Source organism: Amborella trichopoda, chromosome 11 (assembly GCF_054954075.1).
Source record: "Amborella trichopoda isolate Santa Cruz 75 chromosome 11, AtrichopodaSantaCruz75HAP2 v2.0, whole genome shotgun sequence".
Taxonomy (NCBI): Eukaryota; Viridiplantae; Streptophyta; class Magnoliopsida; order Amborellales; family Amborellaceae; genus Amborella; species Amborella trichopoda.
In genome coordinates, this window is record NC_142346.1 from 37,259,370 (window position 1) to 37,273,095 (window position 13,726).

The 13,726-nt window shown below is 35.8% G+C and overlaps 1 protein-coding gene across 1 annotated transcript; it reads right to left on the reverse strand.

Moving 5' to 3' along the window:
• Positions 1–1,205: 1,205 nt before the first annotated feature.
• Positions 1,206–12,917, reverse strand: LOC18436783 (zinc finger CCCH domain-containing protein 40). Its single transcript, XM_011626052.3, has 4 exons — positions 12,746–12,917; positions 11,063–11,329; positions 2,683–2,906; positions 1,206–2,282 (listed from the first exon to the last, which is right to left on the reverse strand). Exons 1-4 carry the CDS (start codon positions 12,848–12,850, stop codon positions 1,463–1,465), a joined length of 1,416 nt encoding a protein of 471 aa, XP_011624354.1. The 5' UTR covers positions 12,851–12,917; the 3' UTR covers positions 1,206–1,462.
• Positions 12,918–13,726: the final 809 nt, after the last annotated feature.

Consider the following 13,726-nt stretch of genomic DNA (forward strand, 5'->3'; position numbering starts at 1 on the left):
ATATATATCATGACCACAAGTTATCAAACGATAGGTGTGGTAGAAGTGAATAATAATTGTAATGCAGCATGCAAGGTGCCAATAGCTTCTCCCATTGATATGTTCATCGTAAGCCAACCAGATTCATATACTAGGGACTCTCATCCAACACAAGTTAACGATGGTCCATTGAAAAGGAGTAAGTATACTGCATCTCTCTTGTCCTTTAGGGAGCACTACCAATTAATCTTCATTGAGGGTTTTGGTTTGGGAGAAAACATTTTCTCAAAAATCCATTGACAAGGAATAAGTATACTGCATCTCTCTTGTCCTTTAGGGAGCACTACCAATTAATCTTCATTGAGGGCACGTTTTGGTTTGGGAGAAAACATTTTTTCAAAAGTATTTTTAAATGAAAAAAATTCTCTCATACAATTAGATGTGAAAATATTTTCATACTAATTAATTGTCAATTGATGTAAAAAGAAGCATTAGCATGAAAATATTCTCACAATTAACATGAGGTAATTCTTTTACGTGAAAATATTTTCCAACACGCAAACATGCCTTTAGTGCATTTTCCTTCTCTGTGCAGCAGACCAAAACCAACTGGCGACTAACCACAGTGTGTGCAATGAAGTACAGACCGAGCATGAGCTTGAGAGCGTGCATGTAATAAAGCCATGCAGAATTCATCGTAATGAAGTTGTACTTCAACAGTACTAGTATTTTAACAATGTCACGGCATGTTGAGCACCTCATTAAATTTGCAATATCACAAAATTTTGTTACAACGTTGGGATGCTTTTGGCACCATCTTGAAAACAGAAAATTGTGCCAAAAACATCCCAAGTCTTAAGCATCTTCAACAAAGGGGGATATCTCGATCGATGGTCCCATCTTGAAACTTCACTACAGCCCTGGGATGTGGTCCCATCTTGAAACTTCACTACAGCTCTGGGATGGAATTACTGAGTTCTCAAATCCAAATCCAAAAATAAAAAGAGTAAAAACAAAAAATGCACTCTCATGGCTGCAAACACAAACTCTCAACTTCTATTGAGTAGGTCAGCAGGAGGATCAACCTGGAATGTTGTGGTGCAATTGGCGTCACCATTACCATCAAGCCAGGTGATCAATTCCCCACAAACTCCAGAACTTGCAAGAAAGAAAGATTCTTCTAGATTCTTCTTTCATCAGAAACCAGAGATAAAGGAATTAGAGACTTTTGGAAAATATTAAATTGGGATTGTATAAATCAAGATGCCATCGGAACTCAGGTGGGAATGGCATTCATATGATGGCTACCCCATCAAACAACAATCCAAAATTCCATCATTAATTGCTAACAAATCCATACTAGAAACATATCATCAAGATCTAAGGATTCACTGGACAAGAACTAAATAGCTGATTAATCCACACGAAATTGGAAGGAAACATAAAACATATAAAGGGCAGAAAAGGAGAAATTTTAACAATTTCAAAACTGCTGAGGGTAATATTGTTGCGGTGCTGGTGGTAGTGGTGGTGGAGGTGGCGGTGCTTGTCCCGACTGATAAGGAGGAGGTGGAAATTGCTGATGAGGCATAAACCCATATGGGGGATAAAACTGAGGGTACTGACCTTGTTGAGGTTGACCCTGATAACCATAATGAGATCCATCTGGAGGCCTAAACTGACCCCCTTGTTGCTGTTGTGTCTTCTTCTCTTGACCATCACCACTTTGTGAGCTACTAGTACTGGCCTCTTGAGAAGGAACAAGAGCACCCATTCTTTGAGGGTCCATTGATGGGTAGAATGTTCTCTCTGGTTGAGGAATGTTAAAGTAATGCAAAGGAGGTGGAGGGGGAAGTGGGTTTTGATCATGGGTGCCCGGTGGTTGTGGTTGGCTTTGCTGTTGAGATATGACAGCTCTAGGAAGTAACCCACCATGAGAAACTACCCCTTGTTTCATGGCCTCTTCATCTTGGGTCTCATCCTCTGGTTTAGGGGCTTGGGGTTTACCCCACATGAGTTTTAGCCTGAGCCCCTTTATGACGAGCTTGTTTGAGAGCTCCTCGGCTGCTCTTTCAGCACCTTCTCGGGTTGTGTATGTAACAAAGGCACACGCCCTTTGAAGCACCATTCTTATGGACTCAATCTCCCCATATGCATAGAAGTGGTCCTTGAGGTCTTGCTCAGTGACTCGCGTGTCGAGGCCACCAACATAGAGGGTCCTAATGCTCTCATCTTCAGGTGGGGCAAGAGAAGGCATGTCGCCTGCCTTGTTGAGAAGTTTCAGTGCAACTGGATCATTCACACTGTGAAAACACGTATTACTCAGACATGCTATATATAAAACAAGTGAAGCTTTTGTTTTAAGGAAATATAGAATGATTCAGATTCCAGATGGTCATGGTAATGGCAAAGTCATATGCATCACTGTCCAATCAATGGGTTGGACAGGAACAAAGGGAGAGTGGGAAGTACCATGCATAAGAGAAATGTATGCTATAAAACCCATGATAATGCTGTTATCATGATCAAATAGATCATACTCTACTTTCCCATCCAATGACAAGTAACACTTTGCAATGAGCAAATTTACATATACAAATGTCCCCAGCTATGAAGAAAATAATTGGAATTTGGACGTCTTCATGCATGGCAACAATGCAACATGGAGGAGGAAAAGATCTTAGATAAGAGTCGAGACCATACCCATAGTAGCGGTCCTTGATATTCTGCTGTGATAACTCCCCAGTTATGGGCATCTCATGCCTATATGGACATTCAGCACCCCTTGTGCATTCACCCCTCACATAGAAACTGCAGACATGTGCACGGTTTCTCTTGTAATATGGTGTTGTTCTTTGGAGCTTTAAAATGGTATCATTTGGGTGAGCTTTTCCATAAGATGATTCATAATCTATCCCAGCTCTAGCCTGTATCCACCCAATGAAATCACTCAACCAATTACAGCGAAAAATTATTACATAGCAACTCAACCCCAAAAGAGGAGACTCTTACAAGCTTTTCAGAAGTATTGTATCCATCAACTATAGATCTCTAGTTACAAAAATGCAACTTCAAAGCAAATAATACTGACAAATAAATTCAAGAAATTCAGTGCATCTTAAAAAGCATTGGACATTTTACCCATTCTCATTCCACAAACAAAGCTTCACAGCTTCGAGAAGCATCGGATATTTATCCACCAAAAGTTACATTGCTAATTTTAATTTTAAATACGAAACATGAAGGTGGATGCATTCATTTCAGTAGCAGACATAACCACAACACATACTCCCAATGCATTTAGTGATAGAAAATTATAGATTATGGAAAATAAAATGCCTAACATAGTGGTAAAAGGCAACCATACAAACATAAAGTCGATTGTTTGTATATGTTTATTAATTCAATACTACTCCTTCGACATTTTAGATTGAAAATCATAAACACATCATCAAACAAATCTATAGGAGCCATTTCCATCCCTGTCCCCAGGATGAAATGTGACCAGAACAATGAAGGTTTCACCGTTGTAGTCTTCTGGGGACAAGGATAATAAATCAATACATGTGATTGTACTGCAATTTGAGCGAGTATATCAATACAGCCAGCCATGCTAATCTAAGGCAGCCCAACAGTTCATGAGCATCACTGCAGATCAGTAAGTTAGACATGCACCAGATAAATAGCTTAGAAAATTATTTGGAAGTTACTCCCATGCTACTGTTACTGCCTGCTAGCAACCATTTTTTCCAATTTTTTATAATTAACTGTCATCCATTGTGAAATCCTATACATCACCTTGAAACCAGATTACTTACAGAAAAACCAAGATGTATAAATGACTGAGGAAGAAGAAAACTTTTAGAGGTATGACTTGTTCCTCTGATTGCAGTAGGGTCATCAACTGAAACCACTGATGCTTACTCATATGCCGGCCAGTCTGTTAAATCCAGAATAGGAAAAAAAAAGCCTCAGGTTTGAAGGATTAGACCTTCACTCAAGGCCTACAAAGAAGTCCACTCTCCACCCCAAATTCTCTATATTTTAAATTTTCTGCAAGAACCATCTCGAACAAATCAAATTGGCTTTATAGACCATGTACTTCCCCATTATCCATTAAATGGAAACCTCGTGTGTATGACATATCCTAAATAACTACCCAAACCAGTCAAAAATAAAATAAAAATAAGAACTTCCTATTCTACAAGACAACTTACTCTTCACTGACCCATATCCAATTCACCTAATTGAAATTTCTGTTTCCCAGTACTAAAGATAGCCAATTGATGCCTCATTTCCCTAGCATCATTGCATCTCATAATACCAATGTCATCAACGGCAGATGCAGACTCAATGCGGTCACGGGTTCGAATCAGGATGCGGCTCGATGCAGTCCGACGTGGATGCATCACAAATGATGCAATCAATACATTTAAAACAATTAGAAAAAATAAAAATATGAGAATGCATGGAAAACACAAATGTGTTATTTGTGTGATAGTAGAAATTTTAATTTAGTACTTCTCTCTAAAATATTAGTTGTCCTAGTCGCCTGATACCCTAATAGTTATAGTCTTACCCTAATCGTCTGATACCCTAATAGTAATAGTCATACATGTGTTATTATAAAGTAACCCACTTCATCCCAATAGTAACGACAATAAACAATTTAACATAACATTCAAAGGCCAAAATTACTTGCACAATCACAAGCCTACAACCACAACCTAAAATAACTTAGAAAGCCCAAATCGGAATAAATTTTAATTTCTTGGATTCAATCACGTAGGCCGTGTACTCTTTCAAATATTTGTTGAATCTTTGCTAGAAAACATCCAAAATGAAGTCCTAAATAATATCAAACAATCCAACAAAGAATCAAGAACGAGCCTCACATTGTTTTTCTGAAATTTTGGAAGCACAAAAAATTTTTGTTTCTTTTTTTATTTCAATCCCCTTATAACCATGGAGGCGTGGTTGTAGTCCCCCCCCCCCCCTTCTCGTTCCCCCAGGGGTGCTCCTGGGTGGACCCCTACATCATGGGCAATGCAGGTGATGCAGCCAATGCAGACGCATATGCAGTCAATGCACCGCATATGTGGCCGCATCGCGAAATCCCACATATGCGAGTCAGCAATGCCCCCATAGCCGCATAACGTGTTATGTGGCCGCATGATGCTTTATGTGGCCGCATTTAATAAAACTGCAATAATACATCATAAGAATTACTTGATACATTCAAAACAAGAAAGAACGAATCGCCTAAAAATCATGTCGAGCACTGAGTACTAAGTCCCAAAATGAAAACATAATAGACTCAGCAGGTTGCAGACATGTATGCAACATTTTACAAGAAGAAATATTTTAACGAGTGTATATGACATGTGGTACAGCATGCAAGTCTGTTAAATGAACCAAACAATATGCAGAGGAAGAATCTAGATAGTAGTATCCTAGCATCAAATGATACAACATAAGCATCATACTAAGCGATTTTCATATGAGGAATAAATAGACAAACAGTATTCTAAAACTCTGCATCTGCCCGAGCTAAGTGACTAGGCCACGTTGACTTGGACTATCTGAAGTCCAGCTGGAGCCATAAAAGATGGCAAAAAAAATTTAAAAAAAATTTAAAAAAAAGAAGAAGTAGAAGTCATAAAAAATCAAAGACTTCAGAAAACCAATAAAAATTTCCATAAATGATACAAATAAAAAACTACGCATGGCATGAGAAAAATGGAAAACCCAAAAAAAAAGGCGCTTCAGAAAAACAAAATAATAAAATACAAAAAACATAAAAGTATATACAAAATGAGTCAAAAATCAATTGAATTTGATTTCATAAAAATAAAAAAAATACAATTTTTGAATTGATAAAAATGAAATATAACCCAAGTTTTGAAGCTAATCCACCAAACTTCCCACTGGATGTGAATTGATGCTTCAAGTTCTTGTCAAAGTTTCAATCAAAACCACCAAATCAGTTTTGGGTTTCAAGTTTGGATCCAAGAGAACCAAGCTCTTGAAATATTCCGATGAACAGTAATTCAAAATTTCAAATCTCTTAAGTCCTAATTGATATTATTTCAAAAGTCAAGTATGTGGTTGGAGCAAGAACACAAAATTAGGCTTAGAGATCAAATTTCATCAAATACTAACCATCAACTGTGAACAAATTGCAATTTTTTCAAAATCAGTCAAATTCTTTCTTTTTTTTTCTGAGAAAAGTTAACTTAAAATCAGTCAAAATCTTGACTTATCATTTTGAACCAAAAAATCAAATCTAATTTTTGTTCTCAAATCTATTGTTTTCCAATAGATAAATCAATGCTAAAATCCTATTGAGGATGCAACTCTAGCCAAGAAGGGCCAACCTAAACCTAAAAATCAAAGAAACCAAGAAAAAAAAGTAGGATTTTCAGACCCCTTTTGAACTTATCAGCATACAATACTCGGGAGTATTGTAGCAACTCACCTGGTTATTACGAAACTCAGGCAAATCAGCCCGAGTTTCATACTACACAAGCAAGTTTGTACAGAACTTGCCCCAGTATCATACGAAGTACTGTTAGGTACCCTATTCCCTGCTCCACAGGCTGCCCAGCCCAAGTAACTTGCCCAAGTCCAAGTCGACTTGGGTGAATTTTCAAACACTGGACAATAAGTTCCATGGCATCATTTACAAAATTAGGATGTAAGATAATCTTTCCATCTCCTATAACATAAAACGATCATGACATTCAAACAGAATTTTGAAGCGTCAAGGAGAGGATTTTTAGTCACCAGAAGATATTAAGCACCTACATTAAATCCAGTTTATAAATCTTCCAAAGTAGTAATGGTGCTACTTCCCACTATCACTCACAACACAAATTGATTGAACCAAAAAAAATGGAAACAAAAGTTTCTTAAAACTAACAAAACTCATGGCAAGAGCAAGCAACTATAACTCGTGATTATTTTGATTGTTTACTGCTTGTTTTGTCTGTCCCGGTCTAAGTTCATTCCTCATGCATAAGGTCCCCAAGGGGAACTTCTTGTAATTACATTCTCATTTTTGGTATATTGTATATGACAATAGGGTAATTTTTTAAACTCACATCCATATTTTATAGTTGGGCACACCATTGTGCAGAGATCCCAGTACGTGGATTACCATTTTTTGTTATGTAAAGTACTATACTTCAAATAATACAATCAAATATTCCCTCAAAAAAAAAAAAATGAAGTTCATCCAATATCTATTAAGATATTTTAGAATATTACAAGATCTTGAACTTTCCTAATTTGATATGGTCAAAGATGCGTATGATAACACCAAAATAGATCGCATAGGATTTGAATATCACCCCAAAAACAGAATCCCCAAAATAGTAGGTCTCACTTGAATTTTAGAAAATTTGGAAAAACTAACTTGTGGGTTGTGGGTTAGCGCTTCTCTATTAAAATATTTGGCACAGGATTTATTCCCTCTCTCTCACACCAATTTAGCCTCCCTACATTGGTGTTGGTGTTCTCTCTTTATTTATGGTGGAAAGTGGGATGTCTTGCACGGTAGAATGTGAGATGCCTCACTTAAAGAATAGATTGATGAAAGAAGAGGAGGAATAACAAAGGTTTCCTGGTTTATGGTGGAAGGTGCGAATGAATAGATAGATGAAAGAAGAATAATAGAAAAAGTGAGGGTTTCCCTGGTTTTTTCTCCTGTACTCCAGCTCAAGATGAGAGAGGTTAGGGGTTCTGAGGCATTATGGTTTATGTAAATTGTTGGTTTTTATGCATATTTTTCAAAAGTAGTGTCTATTTTTAATAGCATGAGAGAATATAAGTCTGCTACAAATCAAATATGCGCCTAATAAAAAAAAATCAGTAAATTTTGATTTTGTTTTCAGAACAATCAAATAATCTAAGAAAATTCTAGAATAGACAAACATGGACAAAACACACATATCACGATAATATAAAATCTAAACATATAGAAAGCAACCAACGTCTTTATTCAGATTTTTAAAAATTAGAATAATTAAATCTTGTTTTATCAAACAGAACCTTAGTCATATATTCCGAATTAGGGGTTTGTTTGACAATACAGGATTTAAATATTCAAAATTTTCAAAATCCGAAAAAAGAGATTGCCTGCTTTCGATATTTCTAGATTTTATATTATCTTGATATATGCCTTTTTGTACATGTTCACAGGCTACTTCTATATTAGAATTTTCTTAGATTTGAGATATTTGACTGTTTGGAAGATAAAATCAGAATTTAAAGATTTTTTTTTATTAGGTACATATTTGATTTGTACCAAACTTGTATTCTCTCCCCCTATTAAAGATAGACACTACTCTAAAAAAGTATGTGTAAAAACCAACAATTTACAGAAGAACAACACAATGGAGAGGAAGAGAGGGAGATCATCTATGACATCTAACCTTCACTAACTTTAGAAACTGAAAAATACGGAAAAGGTTTCATAATTACCTGTATTATGGAGGATGTGAAGCTCTAATGGAGGGGAGAAAGGGTAAAGTAGGGACTTTATATGAGAGAGTTACAAGTAAGAGAAAGTAGAAGGGATTTTACAACGAGCTCTCCAAGGATTTTCTTATTGGAGTAAGTGTTCAAACTAGTTCAAGTTAGTTAAAATATTGTAGAGGCAAGAAGATTAGAGGCCCTATTGTAGAGGCAAGAAGATTAGAGGCCCTTTGATATTTCATGTGCTCTATTTTTGCACTTTTGCTTTTTCACGTGGCGACTAAATCCAGCTATGATAGAACTAATTGTTTTAATCAATCAATAAAAGGAGGGGTCAAATATAAAAATCATGGTTTTTTCTTTTTTCATTGAGTATGAGTGAGAAAACCAGGGAAACCGCCATTTTTTCTGCTCTTCTTCATTTCATGTATCTATTCATTCAATAGGTGAGGCACCCCCACCTTCCACCATAAACCAAGAAACCCTTACTTTTGCTATTCCTCTTCTTCTTTCATCTATCTAATCAATAGGTGAGGCATCCCACATTCCAATGTATAAGGCATCCCACCTTCCAACATAAATAAAGACAGAATACCAATGGAGGGAGAGACCAAGCTTTTGGTGTGCGAGAAGGAAACAATCCTGCACGAAATATTTTGATGGAGAAATCCTAACACACAAGTTAGCTTTTTTCCAAATCTTCTAAAATTCAAGTGTGAGCTTTCTTTTTTGGGGGATTCTGTTTTTGGGTGATATTCAAATGCCACGTGATCCATTTTGGTGCTATCAAACACCTCCTTGACCATATCAAATTAGGGAAGTTCAATTTCTTATAGTGTTCTACAAATATTCTAATAGTGTAGTCCTATCAAACATACCTAGAGCAACAGAAAAGGAAAGTTCAATATCTTATAGTGTTCTACAATATTCTAATATTGTAGTCCTATCAAACATACCCTAGAGCAACAAAAAAATGCCTATGTATATAGTGAATAGGAGCTTCCTCAAAACATATCCATCATATTTTTCAACATGATGTAAAGACATTACAAAAATACAAACACTCGAAACTTTTGACTCCTTTATTTCTTACCTTCTTTATTTGCATACATAATTGCCCAAAACACCTTACTTATATCTATGCCAACGAGAGCATCAGATTCATGACATATTTGAAATTTAAAACATTTTTCTTGCTAGAAACTGATGATCTCAAAGTGTGATCATTGCCTACTTTGTCAGTCCTAGCTTGCACCCCCAATGCAACCAGTATTTTATGCGCGCATGAGAAAGAGACCAAAATACCATTTGGATACAAGTTTTATACTTCCATATGTGAAGTTCCCATATCTGGAGGAAGTAAGAGGGGGGAAGAGAGTGGAAGAACAAGAGATAAGGAACAAAAGAGGTGGGTGAGGAGACAGATGAAAAGCATAGCGGGGCTACAAGGGAGGAAGTGACAGAAATGAATTCTCTTTTCTTTTTCTTTTTTTTGGGTTTTTTGTTTTTGTTTGTGTGTGTGTGGGGGGGGGGGGGGTTGGGGGGGGAGTGAGAGAGGGAGAGAGAGATGTGACATGAAATAGGGAGGAAGATATGGAGCATGTGGGAGAGCATATGGAGATATTTCTTCTATTTGGGAAAACCCATGGTTCATGGTTATATTTTGTCGTGATAAGGAAACATCCATGCTCACCACAAGTATATGGCATAGAAGAATAGAATATATAGATAACAAACCAAGGTTCTAAACATTGTAAACTGGACCGAAACTGACTGGTTAGGGTTGGGAATCGTCAGGCCAGTCCGATTATTCGTAAATATTGGGAATCGGCCTGTCCCTGAGGGAACCGGCCGGTTCTCTAATAGGACCAGGTCTCACTTTATTTTTTCAATGTTTTTTTGTTCCTTAGTTTCTTTAATTTTTTATTTGCCGGTTCACTAGGCCAAACCGCCGATCCATACTAGTTTTCTAGAGGAGCAATTCAGGTCACCGAACCGTGTTTTTAAACCTTGATGTGAACCAACCAAGCCAAAACTCCAAAATTTATTTAATTGTTTAAATATTTAAATCACACCATGAAAAGAAGACCATGGAGAAATACATCACTAGGAGAATAGTCATAGAATTTACTCTGCAATGAAAAGGCAAGCCTGCATTACTAAACATCACTAAACACCATTGACCATTGTTTCCTTGAGAATAATAACACACAAAGCCAGCCTCACTCAATAGTATCCAGTTAGGCTTCCCACAAGGTAACATAGAATTTACTCTGCAATGAAAAGGAAAGCCTGTATTACTAGACATCACTAAACACCGTTGACCATTCTTTCCTTCAGAATAAGGACACACAAAGCCAGCCTCACTCAATAGTATTCATCCCAGTTAGGCTTCCCACAGGTAACACAAGATGAAACTGGAAAAGAAGTTGAAGGAACTAGGAAAGGATCTTCCTGGGTATTCAATTGCGGCAACAAATTTCAATCATACTCTTCCAAATACTACAGCCATAAAATAAACAACCAACAATTGAAAACCAAAGAATGACTATGATGGTAAACAATATTCAGCATTATGGACATGGGATATTAGTCTACAGCATACCTTGCGATCATGCTCTTCTGCAAAGTATTCCCTGTTCACATCACTCTTTGGAATGGCATCATTGGTAATAGCTAAAGCAGTGTCCCGAACCTGGACTGGCAACCCATATTCAAGATCAAGGAGACACACTTGGCACACATTCTTCAGCTTGCTACAAGTTTGACAGACCTCAGTTTTCTTATACCTTGCGTCACGACCAGGTCTCCATCTAAAGACGGTGAAAGGTCTCGAACAAATCTTACATTCTTTATCAAAATTTGCTTTTGTCTGCATCCTCAAAAGAAAATCCCATAAGAAGAAGCCTCATATAAGTAATCAGAATTTATATGAATATCATATAAGAAATGTCCAACGTCTCATGAGAGAAACATTTCCAGCTAAATTCAGAACCCATGTTTTTATGGAAGTAAAATTCGACGGAGTTGCTTCAAGTCCTCTAAGTAAAAGATATCACATATCATATATCTTCATATCATATATATATCATGCAAGTTATAAGGGAAATATTGTCAAATTGTCCGATATTATTTCTTGGCTTGAATATGTCTGAGTAAAAGATATCACATATCATATATATCATGCAAGTTATAAAGGAAATATTGTCAAATTGTCAGATATTATTTCTTGGCTTAAATATGTAGGCATAAAACCATAGTAAACCAATCTTCAGCACCATAAGAGAGAGATCAATACCACAAGAGAGATCAAAGAATTCCAATATGGTTTCAACGGAAGTAAAAAAAAACTCATTTCAGTAAGGTAGAAAGAAAAAAAATTCAGTAGATCCTTCCATTTCAGAAATGGAATGGAAGAAAAAAAATCAAGTAGATCCTTCCATTTCAGAAACGGAACCAAAGAAAAAGAAATCCAGTAGATCCTTCCATTCGCTAGATTAGATGCAACATGAAATAAGGAAAGAAAAAACACTTTCAAACTTGCACTTTAGACTTCCCCAAGAAAACTTGGGACTTAGACTTCCCCAAGCACTTTAGACTTCCCCTAAAAACCTTGGGATTTAGACTTTCAAATATTGTCAAATTGTCACAAAATAGATAGGTTTTAGTTAAAGCATAAAACCAACAACTTAAAACATGCAAATTTGAGCCAAATTATTTCTCTATTAGTAAAGTTTTAGTTAAAGCATAAAACCAACCACTAAAAACATGCAAATTTGAACCAGATTATTTCTCTATTAGTAAACCAATCTTCAGCACCATAAGAGATTATTTCTCTATCAGTAAAGCAATCTTCAGCACCATAAGACAAAGACAGAGATCAATATGAAAGAGGGAAGGGAATTCCAATATGGTTCCAACCTAAAAGTCCAGAGGTTTTAGTTAAAGCATAAAACCCACTACTAAATACATGCAAATTTGAACCATATTATATCTCCATCAATAAACCAATCTTCAGCACCATAAGAGATTATTTCTCTATCAGTAAACCAATCTTCGCGCACCATAAGAAAGAGATCAATATGAAAGAGGGAAAGGAATTCCAAGATGGCTCCAACACAAAAGAGATCAATATGAAAGAGGGAAAGGAATTTCAATATGGCTCCAACACAAAAGTACAAAGTTAATGAGAAATGAATAAACGAATGCTATAATTACCCAACGAAACTTATTTTATTTTAGCAAGGTAGAATGCTCTGGCAAAAACAAAACTGAGAAGATTACTCACCATTCGAACATAAGGATTGTCCCCTAAGCACGATTCACATATGATTGGAAAATTGGAACGCTCCCAACCTTCAGCTTCTACGTCTCTGAGCAATCTATGCGCCATTAACCTTTTAAATAGGATAGCCTTTTAAATAGGATAGGAGGAGATTAAAAGATAAGGAGAGATATGTAAAGGCGTATAAGAGATATGAAACGGGTGTATGAAGCCTCCTGGTTTTTCAGAGGGAAAACCATTTCGGATGGGTCGAAGGGAGCTTTTATAGAGGAGGGTCTCCTTGGGGCGTTGGAATCACGTAAGTAGAGAGAGAAAGAGAGTTAGAGAAAGAAGAGGTAAAAAAGAATTAGATAGTGAAAAGAAAAGATAAATATTAGAAAAAAATGTCTTCGGAGGTATTGGAATTACGTAGGTAGAGAGAGAAAAAAATGTCTTTGGAGGTATTGGAATTACGTAGGTAGAGAGAGAAAAAGTGCTAGAGAGGAAGTAGAGATAAAAAATAATTAGATAGAGAAAAAAATGATAAATATTAAAAAAATTAGAAAAAGAGAATAGATAAATATAAAAAAAATTAGAGAGGAAGAAAAGATAAATATAAATAGAACCGTAAATAATAAAAGGGTTTTGGATAGGATTTATAAGGTGCAATACTTGTATAGTATTTCGAATGCCATAATAATACTTCAATTTTTTACTGTATATAAAATGTTGTATAACATAGGTTTACGACAATTAAAATACCATAATGGTGCTTCATGGTAATACGACTACCGTGAAAGTTATTTTGATAAAAAAAATTTCAAAATTGAAAAAAAAAAGTGTAAGCAAAATTTATGAAAATTAAAAGTTTTTTTTTCGAAATAGATAAAAATTAAAATATATTTATGATAATTTTTTTAAAAAATAATCAAAATTAACAAAATATATATATATATATATATATATATAATGCTTATGTTGCAAGAAAATTCAAATTTTAATTGG